Source organism: Corvus cornix, chromosome 13 (assembly GCF_000738735.6).
Source record: "Corvus cornix cornix isolate S_Up_H32 chromosome 13, ASM73873v5, whole genome shotgun sequence".
NCBI lineage: Eukaryota > Metazoa > Chordata > Aves > Passeriformes > Corvidae > Corvus > Corvus cornix.
The window spans coordinates 5,854,973-5,877,734 of NC_046343.1; the positions used below are offsets into that span (position 1 = coordinate 5,854,973).

At 42.6% G+C, this 22,762-nt stretch overlaps 1 protein-coding gene across 1 annotated transcript in view; it reads right to left on the reverse strand.

Moving 5' to 3' along the window:
• Positions 1-22,762, reverse strand: part of GALNT10 (polypeptide N-acetylgalactosaminyltransferase 10) — an 82,423-nt gene that overhangs the window by 29,884 nt on the left and 29,777 nt on the right. The window contains exons 2-4 of the mRNA XM_039559951.1: positions 13,705-13,807; positions 12,692-12,830; positions 9,438-9,604 (exon numbers count right to left, since the gene is read on the reverse strand). Of these exons, the coding sequence (XP_039415885.1) occupies positions 9,438-9,604; positions 12,692-12,830; positions 13,705-13,807 (409 nt within the window). The remainder of the gene's footprint in view (positions 1-9,437; positions 9,605-12,691; positions 12,831-13,704; positions 13,808-22,762) is intronic.

Genomic DNA, 22,762 nt, shown 5'->3' on the forward strand with positions numbered 1-22,762 from the left:
CAAAGTTTTTGCTTTGGCATTGCAGCCAAATTGGAATATTGGAAAATTAACTGATAATCCTTCAATCCTACAATGATGCTCAAACATTAATATCCATGAATGACAAAGCAGAAGGAGTTTTGTCTTGTAGTCTGTGTCAGAGAACAGAAAACAATGTATCGGGCAAATGAAAAAGTTACCAATACAGCTGCAGGGAGAACACACACGATTGACTTGCAGTAACAAAATCTGCTACGCCACAAGTACATTTTTTAAGCTCACACTTTACTCTTCTTCTAGACCTCTTCACCATCAGTTCCCAACACTGGTTTACTTCTCTCATGAGAAATGCAGCTATCACAGTAAGTCAGTGACATCTGCTAGAAAGGTCAAAAAATCTATTAAATCCTGAAGCACAAATCCAGGCCTGTTCACAGCTGTACTGATACCAAAACTAAGCCATCTTGTGGGCAATACCATTCTCAAGTAACACATTCAATTTATCTGGATGACAGGGCAGGACTGACAGCTGAAGGTACCTGCATTTAAATCTGGAGCTTTGGCTTCCCCATGCTCAGCACAGTTAATCTACTGTGTTCACGAGTGCATCCCTGTTGTGGGTAACAAGCAACAGAGGTCCTCAGGAACTGATGCTACACTGAGAGAATGGTGTGCATCTCTCTACTAAGAAAATATCACTACAATTAAAACTAGAAAAGGAATGTGGTTTGGTTTATCCACTTTTATTTTTCAGTTGAAGCAGCATTTAGCTTCCAATTTTCTCAAAATGAAGAAGTTTCCACCTTTATCAAAGTCCCTGTGTGGAACAGCTCCTTTGTTAACACCACCCCAAATGCAGGTTTAAATAGCAGAAACTATGATTACCAGTAAAAGGTATCATATATGGGCAGAGGGTGCTTGAATCACATTTCAAATTAACTTCTACAGAGAAGCAGCTGAAAGCATTAAAATGTTGATTTGCACTGCAGCTGGCAGATATCTAGATTTTTGACTCCTAGCAGATGAGGACATGTACTTCAAGGTGAGTAGAATAAAATTAAAGCTGTTTTCCCGCAAAGTTCCTCTAACAGAAGCTGCATGTGTAGGGTTTCTTAGTAGCATGCAATGCACTGAGATTTACTTAATGAGCTGTAATGGAAACTCTGCTTCTGAATTATTTATTTATTTTTAAACTTTAGACTGCCAGACATCCTTCACTACACAATAATTAGCTGAGAAAGAGGTCACAGTAAACTCGACCTTTTAAAGCCACCTCCTCTCCCTTCTAGAATAATCTTTCACCCGCAGCAACCAATCTTAGACAAATAAATACAAGATGATGAAAAGTAAACTGGTTAGTTAATTTAGGCTGTCACAAACAAACCTGTAGTAAACAACTACAACAGGCGCTCATGCCTCTTAAAGCACCAGAGAATAAGCTTTTAATGCTCCCCAGCCATTGCCTAATGAACAGTGCAGGTTTTAGACATCCTTTTAGGAAGGCAATACATGAGTACAGACATTAAAGACACATTAAAAATGAATACTCAAAAAAGGGAAAACATAAAACTGAATCTCATCCACATCTCACTCTGATCCAAAGCAGACTCTGTCACTGTTATCTAAAGTATCCCACACCCACAAGACACTGCCAGAAAGGGAGAATAACAAATTATTCTCTTCTCATAAACTAAAATGGGACATCTGCACCAGCTTTTATTTTATTGCTCCCCTTGGTGCCCACTATGGAAAAGACTGTTGGTGAGTTCACAAATTCACTCCTACACCCACATCCCTGCTCTGCTGGGCTACCTGGGAGTCACGCTGCAGTCTGGAGAAGAAACTTCACTTCTCTCCACCTAGAAGAACCAACCTTCTCCCACTTACCCAAAGGGAGATCTGTCTCACTGACTATTACTTCAAAGAAATTATTTATGAGTCTCAACAGACCTGAGATGGCCTCCAATGAATTCTGAAGACAAGGAAATACCCTCTTTATTCTGACTTAATTTACAAAAATAATCTTTTTATTAGTTGTTTGGGACAACAGTTACCACAACTTCTACAAGAGAGCTTGAAAGCAACACTTACAAAAAGGTTGTGGAAAAGGAGTTGGCCCAAAAGAAGCTTTTTCTTCTTTTCTCCATACTTTACTGTAAAAAGGTTTAAGATAAATGTATTGATAATTCAGCAAGAAAGGCTGTCATCACTTTGTCCTAAGCACAGTCACTCCATATTCTGAGATGTACTAACCAGATGCACTTTAGTGCATTTAAGAGGAAAAAAAAATTACTTTTACAGTGCATGTGCCTAAAGATGAAAAGATAATCTCTTTAGCTGCATAAATCCGTTACTGTTCCATTTAAAGATCAAAAAGAATTCCAGTAGTAAACCTTTTTCTATTTCAGATACTAAGAACATGATTTCTTTCAATTAAGGCCTGGCAGATGTGGTTAATGGAACAGAGCTGATTTTGTTGTATACCTGCTGCTGCACCAAATGACCATGAATCACCCCTTGCCTTCTCCCTCACTACACTACTTAGTGACTTCTGCCCTCCAGACCAAATTATGCTGCTCAGGGTTCAGCCAAGTTGCCTCACTCACATTTGGTTTTCCATTCAGATTATCCTGTACCTCCAGAATTACTTGTACTTGTACTGCAATATAAAGAGAGGTTTAAAATGTCACAGGGATTTATCTGTCAAGGGAAAAAACAGAATTTGATTGTCTCCTCTCGGATTTGGGAAAGGATGGGCTCCAAGAATGTGTAAATATCCAGGGCAACTCCAGGGCAGTGCGATGGCACAACGGCGCGTGAGGGGAGAGGGCAAACGATGCTGGTCAAAACCCAGGGCTGAGATGACACTGCCTGGGGAAAACACTCCTTGGACTCCTCTATTGCAAGGCCTGAAAGCCCCTTGCTGCCTTTCAAAGATGAGCAGTGGCCACACACCACACTCCAGGCTCACGGTGCTTCGCTGCCTCCCAAACACCAAAGAGCAGCTCCAAGTCTGAGTGCACAAATCCTGCTGAGCACACACAGCTACAGAAAAAGGGAGTGAAAATGGGGAAGGAGTAAGAAAAAATTTTAAATGGTTGAACAAATAAATAGAACAGAATCCTAAAAAAAGTTTTCACAAATTAAGATGAGGTTCAAGGCAACTGGGTAGTCTTGGAAGATGAAACTGAAATCCATAACCTCCATAACAACCACCCATGGGAAAATGAGTTCCCATACACATTCCTCAGAACAAAATTGTCTCCTTGAAATGCACTGCAGCCAAGGATGCATTTACACAGCCTTCTGGATAACCACTCCCTAAACCAGACCGTGCTGAATGTAAAAGCCAGAAGGTTCACTTTGCAAATGTTATTGTCATATTGGGTTAAATATATTCAAATACCTGGGCTGAAAGCTGTTGTTGCCTCCCAGTGACAGGTGCAGATTTTGACTGGTTACTCTGACAAGGATGCTCAGTTTTTGCATCTTGCCACCATACAAACATGCAACACTGTAAGGCAGAGGGCCCAGGTGGGTTAAGACTTCCAGAACAACCCTGATGTTTGGAGACTGCAGCATTTTCAGTGCTGCCACATCCAGCTTTATTATTGTACCAACACAGTGCTTTGCATGTAACTCATGCTTTGGAGATGACTGATGCTGCAGTTCTCTTCTTCAACAAGGGACAACATTTGTTCTAAAACACTGTCATTTATACCAAAGTAATCTTAAAAACAAGTAAGAACAGGCTGTCACTCAATATGCAAATAATTGAATGCTGAAACATGAGTTTTATGTGAAATCTAAGCACTTAGCCACAATCACTGATTTCTGTCAAGCTCAGACATAAAATAAGATAAACCCCTTGTGGTGTGTACCCTTTCCTGTGTGCACACAGCCAGCCCCAAGTACACCACAAGATGTTTCTTTTAAATGACATTCAGCAGTTTCAAATGTCTTGAAGAATTTTTAAATTTCCATTGCTGCAAAGGGTGAAAAGGTAAAAATCCTACCATGTCTGACATTAAGGGAAAGGCTGAAAAATCCATGATATCAGTTTGTTCCAGAAGCACATAAATGCAAACAATTAGTTTGTTTTAGAGGTATTCTTTTACAGGTGTTTCCTAGATAAGTTATAAGGAGCTCTGCAGAAAAGGACCTGGGAGTCCTTGAGCATAAACTGAAGCACGGGAAATGCTGTTTAAGCGTAAGGTAATTTTTTAATTACTTTTTTTTTAAACTAGGTCACTGACAGTGTGACTGAACAGCAGAACAGGTTCCCCAGAGACATTATGGAGTCTCCATCCTTGGAGATTTTCCAATTTTCAGTGAATAAATAAGATCTGGAGAAAGCTGCTGTAGCTGAGCAGAGGGGCTGAGTTAGATGATCTCCAGATGTACTTTCCAAACTCAACTATTTGTAATTCTGCACCTGTAAGAGACCTCTCCTCCAAAACGAAGAGTTAGCTTTCTGCCTTTCACCAGGAGTATTTGATGTTACACTGCTGGGCTACCAAGTATGTGCCAGGTGAAAAGCAAAGAACATTCTGACAAGCATCCTGCAAAGGGATGCGCCATCCTTTGTTCCTCCAGCTTAAGGCTGATCATTTATTAGTGAGAGACAGAGGACAGCTTTACATCTGTTCATGTGGACACAGAGACAGCTTTTACAGCAGAGGTGCCCACAAGCTACAAGAATTAGGTGGAGACCAACAATTCATTTCGTACAAGACAGACACTAGAGCTGAACAGCTCCATTTCTCATCACAGCAATTCAGGCTGCAGGCCCAGGGACTGAAGCAGACCCTGAAGAACCATGAACTGCCTGCCTGTTACTCGTTGCCTGCTATCAATAATAAAATGCCATCAGAGCTGACAGAAAAACCTGCAGTGTTACAAACTGGCCTGCAATTCCACTTGTCTTCTCCTCCTCCCATTTCTGTGATAGAGTAGAACCAAACTCCCACTCAGCAGCATGGTAATTAGATATTCAAAAAGCAAACAAATTTCACATGACAGTACCCAGGAGAAAACTGATAAACATGAAAAAACATTTTAGTTTACTTGGGGCCATTCTGGTAACACAAGCTCAGAGGGATGTAATTAGTACCCTGCAAGCCAGCATATGAAAAGGCTTAATTTAACTGAGATCAGACCTAAAGAATAGCTATAGAAATTAAAAGTGAAGCCACTAATCCACACAGGACTGCCACAGCTAGGAGTTTTTATGGTCAGGAATTCTAGAGTGGTAATTCACATGGGTTGCATTCCAATTTCTGCTTATCCAGAAGCGCAGGCATTATTTTGGAGCACCCTGCAATAGCTGAGGTTCATCAAACCCGCGGAGGTCAGTCTGTGGCTCTCTAGCAGTTCTCTGTACCATGCAGGAAGAAGCAGCCAGTGCTAGGCAGGTTAATTTTTATTCTCCAACAACAGTTTGCTGAATTGGTGTCTCCCTCTCCAATATAACCTATATTCTTCTGTACAGAAAATCTCTGCAAGTGTTTTGAACTGGGAAGAAAGTTCTTACATCAGATATCTCAACCAAGTTTGTGGGGAAAAAAGCATTACAGCAGTCTTAATGCAATGCTACACTGATAACAGAGACTATTGATAGAGAAAGTAAAAAACAGCCCTGCAGTATTTACTCCTGTGACTAATGGCACGTGATGGAAAGGAGCTCCTTTTAAGCCAACCCAACCTACCAAGGGAATCCCCACAGAGGAAGATTCAGGAAGGTGACAACATGGTCTGCACCTTAAGGTAAAGGGGATGGAACCACCACACCGACTGACCCCTCTGACAGGCAGCCTTTCCCACAGCAATCTGGCTGACATGGCATCCAGCACACAATCTGGGTGAGGTAAGGCTCTAGCCTTTTTTTAGATTTGGACCATTTGCATTATACTGCAGGCATACAAAAAAACCCCCCCAAATCCAGACAGCAAGTTGTTCCAGCACATTTTGACTTTCCAAGTACAAAGCAAAGGAAACATTTAAAAAACATGACTCGTAAAGCTTTTGCTGCTCCCTGTTAAGATTTGCTGTCATCAGGACAGCATTTTTTGGATGAAAAATGTTTATTGCTAAAGGTCACAGAGTTTGTCTCTTTCAAACAAATTAAGCAATAAATGGCTGCTGACACTTCCAGATGATGATTCATCTGTCCAGGAGCTCCAGTAACACACAGCCACAGCTGCCCCTCAGGTTTGCTGCAGACCACAGCAGCCACCAGCTAACCCAGAAATCTGTCTTCACTCTCCTGTCACTCTGTTAGCCAACTTCTCAGCCCTCTTCGTAGACACACCAAAAATTCCTTACTCTCAAGCTTAAAACCAGATGAAAAACATATGAAAATAACATCTGTCAGGAAAAACACTGTTTGCAGTAGCCAGGTTTCCTATTTCTATTATTACCAAAGTCCTCTTTACTTCATGAGCAGCAAAGATTCTCCATGTGTGAGACACAGGGATGAAAGAGGCTGATGGATCAGCACCAATATCACCATTGTCAGAAACCAGTGAAACAGCAGAACAAGAAAGAAACCCTAGCAGCACCTCAAGGGCAGCTGGCAAACCCCAGCACATTTAACCCCAGCACAGGTCAGCACACAAGAAATACTGGCAAGAGAGACAGTCTCCTTGCCAGGGAAGGTCAAGGTACTGAAGATTATGCTTTAAAGAGTTATTAAAATTCTACAGGTCTGTTTAGACAACCCTCGAGTGAAAAGCCAGCATGAGGTACAGCAGAGATATCCTATGTTTTATCCTGTCAGAGTAACCTCTCGATAAAAAAAATGAATAATAGATTTTTTATTGAGTGATTATCCTTTCCATCTTTGGCTTTTCACTGGAAAAGGTTTATGGCAACTATTTACTGATCTCTTCAGGGAAGGAGATGACATTTACTGTTCATACAATGCCCCTCTGATCTCAAACGTGGCCTCTACTGTCACTATATCCAATAGTGATTCTATAACTTTAAAAGAAAGATGCTGCTACAAATTTGGGGAACTATTATTTCAAACAGAAGCACAGAATTCTTGCAGACAATACAGAATACTTTGCAGACAATGCAGAGGACCAATCATTTATGATTTGCAGAAAAAAATCAAGACATTTCTTCTCATTCTTTTTACTGCTCTCCAGTTCTGTGGCACAGCTGTGATGATCATCAGCTTGGACACAGAGTTCTTATTACCTGCCCAATTTAATCATAAGAAACAGAAAATAATGCAGCAGTTGCCCTAACAGTCCAAACCCAAGAATGTGCCCTTTTCAAACATACAACACGTCAAGTAGAAGTTTTCCTGGAACTTCCACTCCTTCCTGCATTTCAATTTGATGCATTAAACTATCAATTCTCAGTTACTGGGTTGAAGTGTTTGTTGTTTAGGTTTTAGGCTTTTTGGTTTGTTTATTTGTTTTTTGGTTTTTTAAGCAATGGATAAGTTACAACCAGAAATTTGTAACCATCAGCCTTTCAAATCAAGATCATGTGATCAGCACTTAAGAGCCCCCTAAGAGTAAGGATCTATTTAAGCCCATTGAGGGATGTGGAAGCCAACCCCCGTGTGGTTAAGGAAGAAAAGTGCAGATACAGAACTGACAGCACTGAAGGAAAGATGTTTCATCCTAACCAGTAATTGTCCCAGTGTGCAGAAATCAGCTGTGCTGGCAGGAAAATTCTGGTTTAAAAAAAACCCAACCAAGAAAAATCCCCCCCCAAACAAAGAGAACCCCCACACCAGTTTTTATTAACACACTCTCTTTGCATGAGTGCTATTCTCTTCCCTTGACAATTCAGCTCACTGTCCAGCATCTGGAGTCTTTTATATCTATTTATAAATAGATGCTGCACACAAATGAATCTCAGCTACATCTTGCAACCTTTTTATGGAAGATGGATGACCAAGGGAGAAGAGTTTGTGTCTTATCAGAGGCAGGTGGAACAGAGAAGAGCAAGCTGGACAAACAGCACAGGTACAGACTGAGGAGCAGGGGAGGAGCCAGGAGGGCTCTCTTTCACTTGGTCAGGGCACATCTAAAGAACAAGGAAAACAGATCCACAGGAAACCAGAATTCATGACTTTACTTCTCTGAAAAGGAACCCATTTGCACAATTCACTTGTGCTTGCAGCATGAGCTTGTCTAATTTGCTTCTAGACTTCTAGAGTAGCAATAAAAAGACCTTGTCAGGAGGGTGGGTTTTCCTTCTCCTCGCCTTAGCCTGAAAATCCTCTAAAGAAATACTTATTTCATGTAACATTGATTTCTCCAAAGTAGCATGCCTTGCTTGCAAACTAATGAGAGAAGAACGTTAGAGCAAGTACTAACAGCTGTTGGTAGTGCCTATTTGGAAGCCAGTATAGGTCAGAACACTAAATATTCACAAGCTTGTTTCCAAGCTCATTTAGGGGCTTCCTATATGTCAGGTTTCTGGAGATGTATCCTTTAGTATCTGTATAGAAACTCTTTTGCCTCACTTGAGTAGTATCAGTGGCTTGAACTCCACAGCTCATAAAGCTAAATAGTCTTAATAACTTTAAAGGAGAAAATACAGCTGCTACATCTGACCATAACCCCTCAAAGTCACTGTGCCCTCTTCAACCCCAGTCAGAGGATTTTCCATGGGATCTCTCCAGCTATGCAACGTCCACATGATGGGGCATTCATTCCTCCTTCACTTGCCTTTTCTACCACAGCAAGGGTGCAAAACACAAGACAAAGCACAGCTAAATTTGCATCAGGCACCATTTAAATGGTTCAGAGAAAAAGATCTCAGCAACTACATGCACACATTGCTGCTGCAATGACAAGTGGTTGTTCCATTAGTGGTGACGGGAGGTGCCAGTGACTCCACACCTCTGCATAGAGCACTTCAGCCCAGCCCAAAGGGACTACTCTGGGCAGTGCAGAACAAAACAAGGAGGGAAGTTCCCAGCAAGAGAGAGCAAGGGTTTGTATGCTGCACATTTACTTTCCAGAAGCAAAAAAATTCATGAGAAAGGCAAGCCAAATCATAGACAGACCCATGTGGAAACCTTTTATCAAGGATTCTTTTATATGTTCTGTGTCCAGGGGGGAAAAAAAAAAAAGCAAGCAGAATGTAAGGAGTGAGCTATTCCTCTCTCTTGGCTTTTTTTGGTTATTTCAAGAGTCAACATTTAACATTTTATGTTAAGGGCTACTCAGCCCCTTATCTGAATATTAAAACCAGCTTCCCTGGCTTTTCACATTGCCCAGAAGGCAGGACAGTCCATGTCAGCAGCAGCTAAACCAGCACACCCTGAATATGGAACACGAGGTTTTTTGCTTTCCGATGTACTAAAACAAGATTCCCCTGAGCTCTGCTGCTGGCAAGCAAAAAACCTCATGCAAATACATGTATTTGCAAGTGTATTGATCCCTTAGGTAGGGAGATACGGTGGGGATGTCACACACAAACCATCCTACCTCTGTCACTGAAGTCATCCACCAGCACGATCTCTGCCACCAGCTCGGGAGGGGAGCGGTTCAGGACGCTGTGCACTGTCCGGAGCAGGGAGGACCATCCTTCGTTGTGGAAGGGAATTATCACACTGGTGTTTGGGAGCTTCTCCAGGTACAGCTTGTTCTTGCAGCTGGACACAGACAGAGCAAGTCAAAAGGTGCTGCCAGAACACACCAGCGCTTCAATATTAATTACCAGCAAGCAACTTAGTTCATTCTTTACTCCTCAAAATGATGCAAAGTGCATTAATTTTCTTAATTTTGAAATAGGGGTAACGACTTCTTGCCTTGTAGGGTTGGTTTCAAAGTAGTTTAAAAAAGAAAATTCTGTAGTATGAAGTGCAGTGTTTACTTTCCTGCAGGTGTGGCCATAAGTGGATTTCAAAGCTTGTTAAACAGGTAACCTCTAAGACCACACAGTGACCCAATGCAGTTAAAAAACACCCAGTAGCTCTTCAGAAGGGATCAAAAATCTCTTCCATTCCTGGAGGCCCCTGTGTCCAGAGCAAACCAGTGGTGGCTGTGTGAATGGAGGTGTGTGGAGGGTACAATGACAGTGCCAGCAGGACAAGCTGCCCTGTGCCCAGGAGCAGGGGAGGGAGGTCCCACGCTGCTCCCTGCCCCTTGCACAGCCCCCAGGCTGCTGTGCAGGCTGTGCTCTGCCAGGCCCCCAGGAGGCAGTCACTCTGTGCACAGTTCCATGCACACAGGCAGTAATTCCTTCCCCTGGCTCCCGAAAGGGCAGACGGGAATGAAAGCGGCTCCGGCAGCGGCAGCTTTGTTCTGGACCTTTCCCAGGGCATGGAGAAGGACACACCTATGTTACACAAGCTCAATACATCTGTGCCTACAGGAAGTTACTCTGGTGCCTGTGTGAGAGGACAGTAACTTATTCTGGGTGTAATGAATTGTCCTGGGGTGCTGCCAAGAGCCTGCAGGCTGTGGCTGCAATGCACAGATGCAAGATGCAAACTGAAGCTGCAGGGACTGCTTTCATCCGGCCCTTGGCATTGCCATCCTAACCTTCTTCCAACAGCTACTAGCTACAGTCCTGTTCCAGTATGAACCAAGAGCTCTTGAATCTTTTCTAACTCTTCTTAAACTGGAATTCTCATTTTCTGACTAACTTTAACAAGTGGGAAACTTTAGCTATTAAGTTTAACCATTAAGTGTGGAGAGAAATTGCTTCCCTCCAGCTACTGTATCTACAATTGCTTTACAAGACCTGCAAAATTAGTGTTTAATATTAAAAGCCCTAGAGGCACTTAAAGAAAAATGGTACCAGGGGAAGACATGACTGTTGAAACAAACAATTGTATGTGTGCACCAGGCAGATCCAGTACATGCTGTGCCCCAGCTCCTCGAGCCCCACAATTAACAGAAAGCAGAGGTGACACACTATTTGTATATTAAAGTCCACACATCAGCTGCTTCTTTGTCCTTCTCCACCCAGGGCAGCTGTTGGGGAGAAGCCCAGCTGTGGCTCCAAAGCTTAGGGCAAGGCAGATGATGCATTTTTGCCCAGTACACCTTCTCCTCACACTCCCTGCTGTCTGCGGGCACTTCTCCAAAGCCTCTATTACCTCACTGGATGTAAGAGGCTCTAAACCACAGCTCCCTTCCTTCTGGAATACTCTTTATGGACTTGTGACTTTATGACTAGGTCTCAGCCTAACGTTGTTATAAACTGCCCTCATCAACCTCTCAAGTAACACAAACCATACCATTTCATGTATAGCTTTTTTAATGGGCCCAGTGAATGCACAGCAGACCTTTCCAGTGGTGAATTCCTTTAGTGCACACCCCCACTATGGGTAACCCTGCTCCCTGCCCAGCTAATCCCAGCACCCATGAGGCACACGGTGTTTATCCTCTCCTCGAGGCCCCCACAATTACAGCTTGCTATGCTGGGGGAAAGGATGTGTCAAGCAACAAGCAAACCACTGCAGCAGCACCATTAATCACAGCTTAAGTTGTTGGTGTCCCAGACACTTCACTTACTAGTTTTAACTGGGGCTGGAGTTAGAAGTTTCACTTTTTAAAGAAGTTTAAATAGCAGAATTAACACTGAGTTGGCAATTTCAGGAAATACTGAGGCATGTGAGGTAACACATTAAATCCTCAGATAACGAAATACTGACATTGTCTGATGTTTAAGTTCTCAGAGCCCAAGACAGCCCCTGTAAATGGAGGACAGGTGGAATTTAGATTAGTAAACTCAAACTGTATTTCCTAGAACTTGAGCATGGGCTGATCCACAAACATCTTCGGTTACCTGATTTATCTCTATGTTTAAACATTTCAGCTGCATGCCTAAAATATTTATGGAGCTACACTCACTACTTTGTTTTATGTGTATATATTGAGAAAGGGTGTCAAGCCAGTGTATTTGATTAGTTTGCTGTGACAGCTGAAGAGGTAATATCTCAATTGTGCAGTTAACAAATTATAAAACCTGACTTCTGGAACTTGTATCTCATGAATAAAGCAGATGTTGAATTCAGATTTACTAAATTGTAATAAACACAGCTTTACACAAAAGAAGCTTGGATTCAAATGTCTAACAATGCTTTCAGATTAAGAACCACACAAACAGTATTTAAAAACCTCCCAGTTTTGTATAAACAAGGGTTAAGTCCTAACTGAAGCACTTTTGCTAGTGAAAAACTTCTGGCTTTACCAAAATCCAGTTCAATGCCATCCTACATCACAATGTCCAAAACCAGATGAACTCTAAAATCAGCATTCAGTTGGAACTCATTTCTACTTGTAAGCCCTGATGAGGCTGTTTTTATGAGGAAGATGTCCACAAAAATAATCCATAAACCTGATAAAGCTCTTCATACATAGCTGAGTGAAACTACTCGCATCTTCTGCTCCTGAGCATCCATTGTCATTTCCAGCTAGTGGCCAACATAAGAACTGGAACCTCTGGGTTACTTTCAAGGTCTTTTCTAAGCAGGGTTGCAAGTCTGTGGTAATTTTAAGTCTTTTGAAATCAAAAAATGATTTTTTTCCCCAGATTCGATCTCTTCTATTTCCCACTGAATTTACTAGACACCATCCTTTATTAAGGAAATACCAGGACCCAGCAGTGCAAGGATTGTATTTGATGAGCAAAGGTACAAGAGTCCAGAATAAAAAAGAACACATTCCTGTTGATGTGGTAATTTAGGGCTTGCAAACCTTCACTCGTAGAAATGCAACTGTATACTCACTTTGGATGCCTGATGTCTGGAAGGGAACGATTCAGAGAAATTTTATCACTCACAAAGATATTAAAGCCATTTTCCCTGTATGCCTGGTCCACTCGCTCTGCATCAGTCATTGGGTAAGGTTTTCCCTGTTCTCCATTTCCTGTGCATAGACAGAAAGTAAATACAGATCATTACTGCTAATTAGTGCTTAACGGCCAGAAACTAATCCATATAGCAAAAAAAGAGCATCTTATAGTCCTTTGAACATTACTTTATTAGTTTTGTGCTCTGTGTCATATTTAGCACCGAGTCAACCACGCCAATTTAACAATTTTATCTGATAAGCAGTTTTGCTACAAACCACTCAGCTGTGCAAATCAAAGGTAAAAGTCTTCCTTCTAACATCAGAAACAGATGAAGGGGTTTTGGCAATGCTATGGAGGATCTACAGAATGCCTTTTGTTTCACAGTGGGAAGAATCCATACGGTTTGAATATCTGAGCACTGTTGGAATTCTCAGCACAGATGGATTTGTGCATTTACAACCTCAGCTCTTGCACTGAAGGGCAGAGCCCCTGCAAACATGCCAGTGTAAAGCTGTGATATTCAAAATGGGCCCTTATTTGCAATGCAAGACAAACCCCAGAACTACAGAATGGACTTTCATGAATGTTATAGTCCAGAATGGTTTTCTTATTCTTCCTTTCTGGATCTCCCATTTTTGGGAGAGGTACACACGCACTTTTTGGGGGGATTTTTTTAAAAAAATCAATTTTCCACCTGTCATGAAAGCACCGAGATTTAACTGATACATTTTCACCTCAAAATGGTTATTGTGCAGTTGGGGAAAAAGGAATTAAATTGGGATTAACACAGGTAAAAGATTAACAGATAAATTGGCATTAATGCTGCATCATGCCAAGAACATCACCTTGACTCTGAAGTTAAACACGCTGTTCTACACTCAGCCTACCAAATAAAATCAAACTAAGTTACAATCTGTATTAAAACATTTTTATAGCAATCTCACATACCCACACGCTCAGAGTCCCTCCTTATGGCTTCTTTGTTATGCCAGTCCTTTTTCCTTTGTCCATCAGCAAAGTAATGGTCTTTCTTTTGCCTCACGTATGATGCCTTTTAAACAAAAAATTGGATAGATAATAAATACACAACAAATGAAACCTTTCCTAAGCAGCCTCCCCTTCCTGTAAGAGGAAATTAAACATCTCCCTTAAGGCAAAATCATCACAAGCAAGTGGCTTTTAGCCTGAAAGCGGTGAGGGAGGAAGTGAGTTTTGCTTGTCTCAGAACAGTACTTTATCTATGGCTGTTAAGTGATATTTTTCCAGGGCACCATCATGTATGCAGAACAGTATTTCTTGATCAGGGAATCTATTAAAAACTCCCATTTTCATCTTGAAAACATCCAATACATCTTAGAGCCTTTTTGTTAATTAAATAGGATGTAATGGGAGACCTATTGCAGGATCATTATTAATGAGATGCTACCACACCTGAATAAAATCAAAACAAGATTTAAAAGGTCATTTATTAAGACTCTTGCTGCTGAACCCAATTAGAGCTTCTATTTCATTATGTTGTTCCTGAAATTCAAAAGCCAGGGGTGCTTTGAAAACAAGTCAGCAAATGAAGATCCCCAGTAATCCAACTTCTCCAGCTCACCTCTGACTGCACAGGATGGAGACTCAGACTTGCTGAAGGGAAGAGGATTAATGAGAGGCACTGCAAAAGCCTTATTGATTCACATCATGCAGGAGAAGGCAAGTGCAGCCCCAGAGCAGCAGAGCTGGTGAAAAACCACACACTCCTGTCATGGAAGGGCTCACCTGAACTCACCAAACATAGATATCAAATTAATTTGCTTAACCTGCCCTGTGGTTTTCCAGCTGTCCCATTAAACACCACTCTTCTCCTGTGAATTCCTAGCTGCTGATAATGTCATCCTTCTAATCATTCCCACTAAATAACCCACGCTAGAGCACACTACCGTCCTGTGAAATTTTTGCCTCTGTTTTGCAAGAACAATTCTTTGCCAGGCCAGCTCACTGACCAGTCTCCTCTGCAGGGTACTCCTCTGCCAGGAAAAGTCCTGGAAAGCTCTCGCAGACCAGAGCACATCCTTGCCAGGAGAGTTTTGCCAACTTTCTGAGCACTAGGCTTGTGCACAAGTATCATACTGGGCACAGGAACAACTGGCAAGTCTGAAATCTCAATATTTTAGGTCTCTTTTGTCTCTTTGTTTATAGCACTCTGGACGGAATGCACACACCAGGAGAATCGCTGGCAATGCCACTGTCCCTCCTGCCACTTGCTGTGAGTCAGCGCGTGAAAATCCCTTAAAAGCAGCTGCTCTGGAAACCCCACCCACCACTGCAGAGGAGAGCATGGCCAGAGTGTCCAGGGACTAGATCCAAAAGGGGGAATACACAGCACAACTCTGAACCTCACAACACCAACTGCGCACGTGGGAACCAGCACCCCGTGTCAAACCTGGGCAAAGTGAGCAGGGAATTCAGGCACCCTGAAGAAAAAGAGGAAAACTGACACCCACCAGCAAAAAGACATCCAAGTCTGTGTAACAGGGCATTGTTAAGAGTGCTTTAAATCCCACCCCTTTTTGGGACTCGGGCAACCTAAACTAGAATTGCAGAGGCACCTCCCTTCCCTCTGAACTCTGAAAACATGCCTTGGAAATTTTCCACTGCTGCAGGTACCCATGGGGATTGCCCTCTGTGCAGGTTTTGGCTGGGGTAGAGTTAATTCTCTTCACAGGAGGTGGTGTGGGGCTGTGTCTTGGGGTGACTTTATGATGTGTATCCCATATCGCTGTTCTATGCCTTTAAAATGAGAGGGGGGAGAGAAAAAACCCAACAAAACTCTTTTTAAAACATTTTGTTTTCAAGGACACAAAGATAGAGATGCTCTCTGTGTTCAGCAGAGGCAGGAGCAGGAGGAATCACCCGGCTTGCTTTCTTTCCAGCCAGCTTTCGGCCAGGTTTTTCAGCTCCTTTTCCTCCAGAGAGTTGAACTTTGTTTTCCTGGGACTCCGATTTTTCCCTTCTTCTCTGCTGGACGATTTCAACATCAGAATACATTGGGAGGACTTTCCACCAAGGCCTTGGCCCTGGAGGGGAGCCCACCACCCCATCCCAGCTCCAAGGAAGGGGAGAGAGAGATCTATGGCAGGACTCTGAAATTTTCCCAGGTTTCTCTCAGCAGAGCAAGAGGTTTTATTATTATTTAGCATTATTATCCTTTCCCTGTGTATTTGTTAAATAAATAAATAGTTTTTATCTCTTTCACTTTGAGGAAAATTCAAGTTTTCCCGAACCTGGTGGGGGAGGGAAGGGTTGTAACCTGCCTTCTCTCAGAGGATGTATTTCCAAATTTGCCCAAACTGGCACAGACTGTTATTTGGTTTTGTACTGGAAAGTGGTGGTAAAACAGGGATGTTTTCATTACTGCTGAACAGGGCTTACCCAGAGCCAAGGCCTTTTTGCTTTGCCCTAGAGAGGAAGCTGGCAGTGCTTGGGAAGTTGGGAGGGGACACAGCCAGGACAGCTGACCCCAAGGACATCCCAGACCATGTGGTGTCACGCTCAGTACATGAAGCTGGGGGAAGGAGGAGGAAAGCAGGGGTTGCCTGGAGTGATGGCATTTATCTTCCCTGCATTCCTGGAGAAGGCTGAACACCTGTCTGCCCGTGGTAAGCGGGGAGTGGATTCCCTGGTATGTTTTGCTTTGCGTGGTTTTTGCTTTACTTTTTAAACTCTTTATCTCAACCCGTGAGTTTTCTCACTTCTACTCTTCCAGTTCTCACCCCCACCCCACGGTGGGGGCGAGCGAGCGGCTGCGTGGGGCTGAGCTAGCAGCTGGGATACAACCACGACTCACTCCTTCTGAAATACACTAATGGGATGGATCTCAAGCTGTCCTCCACAACAGCTCCCAGGAGACGGGAGAGAAGTTTGAAATACACCTCAAAGGATTCACACCAACATCTCCAGAACCCGCTGATGGAAGCCACACTGGGCTGGCTCGGGAGGTGCATCTCTCACCATTACACAGCTGTCCCACCCAAGCAGCAGCCTAAAAGCCATTAAAAAGCAGGTGCAGCCATCCCTGCTCAGCATGAGCACCCCCAGGCTCTGGGCTGAAGGGATCCTTGTGTTTGTGCACTCAGTGTAGGATAATGTGTACAGGGAGGTAAATTTTGTGCACAGCTTCAAGCCATTCTTCAGAGGGGTCAGCAATGTGCATGTAAACATCCTCAGAGCAAGCAACAACCTAATGCAAGCAATTTAAACCCTGAGATAGAGCAGAAGCAGGCAGCAGCACACCATCCTCCAGGGCTATTAAAATAAAGAAAAACAAAAAAGAAAAAAAAAAATCACAGACTGCCTCTGTGTTACACACAGTACCAATCAGGCAGATGGACAGTAGAAAGTCAAGCACATAGATCTATTAGTTCTCTCAGTCTCAGATAAATTTACACACAAAAGCATCTGTGAGCTGGGTTAAGCTAACCCTGTCAAGGCCACACATGTCAGTAATTTATAAACTTTAAATTTAAGCAAGAGGGAAAACTATCAAGCACATGCATCAGTTATTCAGGCCTCTCTGCAGTGTGGGAGTTCAGAGGTGCAGAGAATAAGTTATTGATCCTGAAGTCCTGGGGAACAGACTCTGTACAGCGCTCAGTCTTGGAGACTCACAAGGATCAACACTTCTTCATGTTGGCATCAACAAAATGAAATGAGGACTGTGCAGGGTGAGTCATTATCAGCTCCTCTGCCTGCAGTGCTCATGGTGTTTCTTCCCTGTACAACTAACACCAAAAGAGATTCACACAGGACAAGCAAAACATGAACCTCTGTTGGATCAACATAAACCTCCAAGTGGCTTTTAGAATCCTGAAGGGTAGACTCAGTTCCAGATCATGGCAGACATGCTGCATTCTTGAGCTTTTCTTGGTCTTGGGCAGAGAAGTTACCGTAGTTCATTCAACACTGGAGTCCTCCATCACATTTAATTCAGCTTGGGTAAATGTTAAGAGGTTAGAATATTTCTTACTGTATGTACCCTTGCAAGCAAACATACAGGGCTCTGGTTTTGCAGGTCGCTATTAAAACACCATAACTGAAAAGTCTGCTGTGAGTCACTGACAAGTTCTGTCAACAGTGTCTAAACATTAATTTTGAAGTGACTTTCAGTGCTAGAAAAGGAATATCAGTGTCTTTGCCTCGGAGACCTTGCCAGCCCTCACCATCCACACAGCCCTGCAGGGAAGGTGTAGCTGCAGCAGCCTGATCAGCGTCGTATTTCTGGTTAAGAACCACACTTTCGAGACCAACCTCATTTCAGCAGACTACCAAAAAAAGGCAGTGTGAACCATAAAACATTTGCCTTCCCCATCCTCGACTGCAGCTTTTATCTCATGCCATCACTACCAGCAGAGCTGTGTGTAAGGTTGTGGGCATGATGCCACCACGGGCAGAGGGAGGATGTGCACATATGTCCTCAAGTCCCTCTCACTGGGAAAATGGGCAGGTTGCTGACATCGATGTGATTCTGGAAGCTCTTCTCCTTCTTTCTTGCTTTTTTTTTGCTCCCCTCCCTCTTTGTAGAAGATGTCTGAGCTCTAGAAATCCAGACACAGCATACAGGGACCAGAATGTTGCTTTTTTTAGTGGTTTCCTTCAGGGATGCTGCATGGGATTTGACTCAATTATGCAAATTACATAACTTGATGATACTCCTTCAACAAATGCTCTAGACTGTGCTATCAGAGCAATCTGCAAAACACAGCAAGCTTCCTAGGACTTTAACTCTTAAAGAAGCATCTCATTTATGGGGAGCTATGTCATATGTGTAATGCTGTATTTCACCTCAATTTTCACTCTTATCCTAATTTCTCATTAATTATAACTGCACAGCAGGAGGTAGAATATTTTTGTCCAAACCATCCCCCCCTTATGTGCATTTTATCTGTGAAATGCAGTGACCATTGTTTGAACACTGCAGCTGTCAATTCTGCATGGTTAGGGTAAATTGACATTATGGATCTGGATTTCTATCCCTATAAAAAATTAGGTCAGTAATTTTCACTTTTGTTCTGTGTTAGCTTCCCATTTCGTAAAAATATCGCTGGTTTTTTAAATGGTCAATTGTAAACAACATGCAAAAAGCACATTTTAAAGCGTGAAGGCTTCGTTATGATCATCTATGATCACAGACTTTCTAGTCAGGCTATGTAAGTGCACCAGCCATTGAATTCCATCCATTAACTCCTACAACAAGCCCATAAGTTCTATTTCAGCTCAAGCACATTTTCTTTTCCTTAAGAACTGGAAGTTGTTTACCACTAAGGAGTGATTACTTCTCCAGCAATATCTTAAACTGTTCTCCTGCCTGTTTCCAGCCTTCATTTTTTAAAAACTGAAAATGAACTAAAGTAGAAAGGCATATTAAGCAATACATTGAGAATGGATTTAGACAGATTGCTGTAAATAAGCCCCTTCTGTTGTCTACCACGCTGTTACTTAATGCGCCGCCAAAGCAATTGATCAGCGTTCAAACACCAAATGCACAAAAATGGAATTTTAATTTTTTGTTTAATCACTATTTAGTGTGCCTGGCTGCAGCCAAAAAAAAAAAAAGTGTGGATAGAGACATAAGCCAAGAGTTTTCTGCACATGAGGAAAAAAGATTTGCTGAAGCATGTATGTTAACCATAATGCTGTACAGATCTCAAACCCTCTTCAAACATTTGTTTTACTGATTTATTATTTTCTTTCAAACCAAGGAGCTATGATCAGACCCATGATCTTTGCAGACAGTGTCAAACGGGGCATCTGTTCCACCCCAGACCTCTTCATTTATCCCAGCACCTCAGCAAGTCTATCCTGCACTCATGTCCTACAACAAGATGTTGAAGATGCCAAAACAATTAAAAAAAAACCAACAGGCAAAGGGAAAGCAGCAAATAGGAACCATTCCCCTATTTATTAAAGGAGCTTGCAACCTGAGGTGAACTCAGTGGAATACTCGAGAGTACACACTTGGGTACAACCCAGTTGTCACATTCTGTGACATGATAAAGCAGAAATAGAAAACATCTATAGGCGGATTCTTTCCAGTCTTCCAAAACCTACAGTACCTGAGGTGTTTCAGGAAGCAAAATGTGAGGGAAGCCAGGTCTAGCAGAAACCAGGAACAATCCTCCCTCTCACTGCAGCAAGCTCAGGTTTTAAGGATTGTGAGACCATCCATGCTAAATGTAAGTAACCCTTTCATAAATAAACAGATAGAAAGTGTTATTGCACCATGAAGAAATGCAGTTCTTTTTTTGGTTTGTCAGAGCTCTATTAGCATGCGTTGAGCAACAAACTGGTACAGCACTCACACAGCACAAACAGCCTCCATCCTTTTCACTGGCAGGAAAACAGCTGAGACTTTCAGATGAGCTAATGAAAAATAAAAATATCACCAATATCAGCTGGAGGCTGCTCCTGGGTCAGGAAGCTGAGCATAACCTCAGTTAATCAAAGCTCCTCGTTTACTGGAACAGGAGGCAGCATACTACTGGAAGAAAAAGCTGCTAAAAGCCTGTTGTGTGATCTACCCAAGTGTTTTCAAAAGGTTAATTTTTGAAGCTATTTCAGTCCATAAAAAATTTAAAAGGTACATTAACATAATCCATACCTTCAACATTTCAGGAACTATTAAAAGGCAACGCAGGACTAAATGGCACCACATCATGCAGAATTTTTAAGTGCTTTCAAAGACAAAAAAGCCAAGTTCATCTTCACAGCTTGTTGAGACTCACACCCAAGCAACAGGTTTGAACCAGACCTGAACTTTTCCTGCAGATTGCTATCCCCCTGGCCATCATTTTCTTTCCCACCTGTAACACCAGTAATACTGAATTCAGATTTCTTCTTTGTTTTTGAGGAGGCCAGGCTTCGGAGTATGGAAATATCCTGCCTGATTCCTTCAGAAACAGAGCCCCAGATAACTGTGGGCACTCCTGGATCAGTCCTTACCCTGTGTCAGTGAATGAAACCACAGCTGGACCAGAACCAGCTGAATGGATCAGTGCAGACAGGCACAAAGCAGAGCCTTTTGTGCAGGGTGCTCAGGGAAATTTGGGAGCTGTAGAGCTATTATAGAAATATGTTCCTTGCAGAATGCAAGCTCCTTGGTGGATGGGGCAGCCTGCTGCTTTTAGCTGACTGCTTTTTTTAATGCAGAAAGCTTTTCATATCAAGTGCTAGAACAGTACCTGCTTGAACTGAAACTCCCCCCATCCCTTTAAATTCTTTCAGTTAACAAGTTTTATTCAACATCAATTGCTGAAAACCCCTTAGCACAAAGAAAAATTTCATCTTGCAAGAAGTCCTGGATCATCGGTGGATTAAAGTCTGCAGACATCAGCTGCAGACATCATCAGTGATACGACATCCAGCTTAGTCATCTATCTCTACCAAATACCTCACACTTTGTTCTTGCCTTACCTTTAGATATAATATTACGGTTTTGTGATGTCTGCTGCTCTGAACTCACTGTTTGACTAATTCAGCCCAGGCCTGCAGAGGCACAGCACCTTCCAAGGTCATCAGCACAGAGCACCAAGCAGCAAGTTCCTCCCTGAATTCAAGCACATCTTGTGACAGCACAGCAGTTTCAGTCTCAGACTTTCCTTTCAGCTGTTAAAACCCCAGCTGGCCTAGTTTTAGAATGCATTTGCCCACAACAGCTTTCTCATCTTTTCTGTTCACTAAAACGTTTACAGCCCTTTCCATCTACAGAACTGCTCCTCCTCCCACACTGAGCCTGTCGCAGGCATCTGCTGAACACCCTGGAATCAGCTCTGCAGTCATTTAGCTGGGGTGAACCACCTTGCTTTCCCCTCAAGCAACAAGAACATTTCTTTGACCTTGCTCTAAGACACAGCAACACTATAAAATTTCCAAGGAACACATCACACTGTGGGCTAGCCTCTGGTTGAGATGGAGACAACCTGCTACTCACCTTGCCTGAGGGACAACAGCCAGGAGGGCTCAGACAACAAACACACAGAATGAAGATGTAGACAAAAGGAATCTCTGAACCGCCACTCCAAATAAGATTACAGACTTCCCATCCCTCCCACTTCCCTTTCTGCTTTACAGCTTGCTGGAAACTTAAAACTAGATGAGCTCTCCCAAGGAACCGGGGTACATTTAGTGTTTTATCACATCCTTGAGCTGGTTTTGGACTGCAACTCCTGGCAGAAGCTACGAGCATGAAATCCAGAGAGATGCACTTTGTTTTCCACAGAATCTAGTGCTAGCTGAAGCTGTCTTAAATACGGCCTTACAGTCACAGAAGGAGGGAGCAAGCTGGTTTGGAGATCAGTTTGAGAAGTGACCATTTGAGGCAGAACCTGGCACATGTCTGCAGATACCCGCACTCCGTTTAACACAACTGAACAGCCCACAAGATGTAGTGGCTTCCTCTAAGGACACACTCTGGAGCACTGTTTCTGAAATCTGACTTTCCAGTAAGATTTACAGATTATGTTGCATATGCAGAAGTAGTTGAATAATCTGCATTAAGATTTAATAAAAATGCAGGATACAAAGCCTATTAATTCCATCACTTTGGTGAATTCCCTGTACTCGAGCCATAAACTCCAGATCAGATTATAGGAATGTTAAGCCAATCAAGGACTGCTCAGATGAACACAACTTCCAAATATTTTATACACAAGCAGAGAAGCAAAGCCTGTATCATATTAGCAGAAATCTCATTAAATACATCACAATGAGCATCCTGAATATCCTCAACACAGAAATACTACAGAGGTGAAATTCCCAGCACCCAACTAATACAAGATGACAACTCAGGTGGTGCTGCATGTAGGTGGACCTGGCAAACGTGTGACTGCAAATATGATTTTGTTCAGTTTACAGGAAAAATACACAACATTTACAACTATTTGAATGATGAAATGATGGCAATTTGTGCCTTTCATACAATGGAATCCACCTGACTGGGTACCAGGTCCTTGGGAAACCCTGGCAT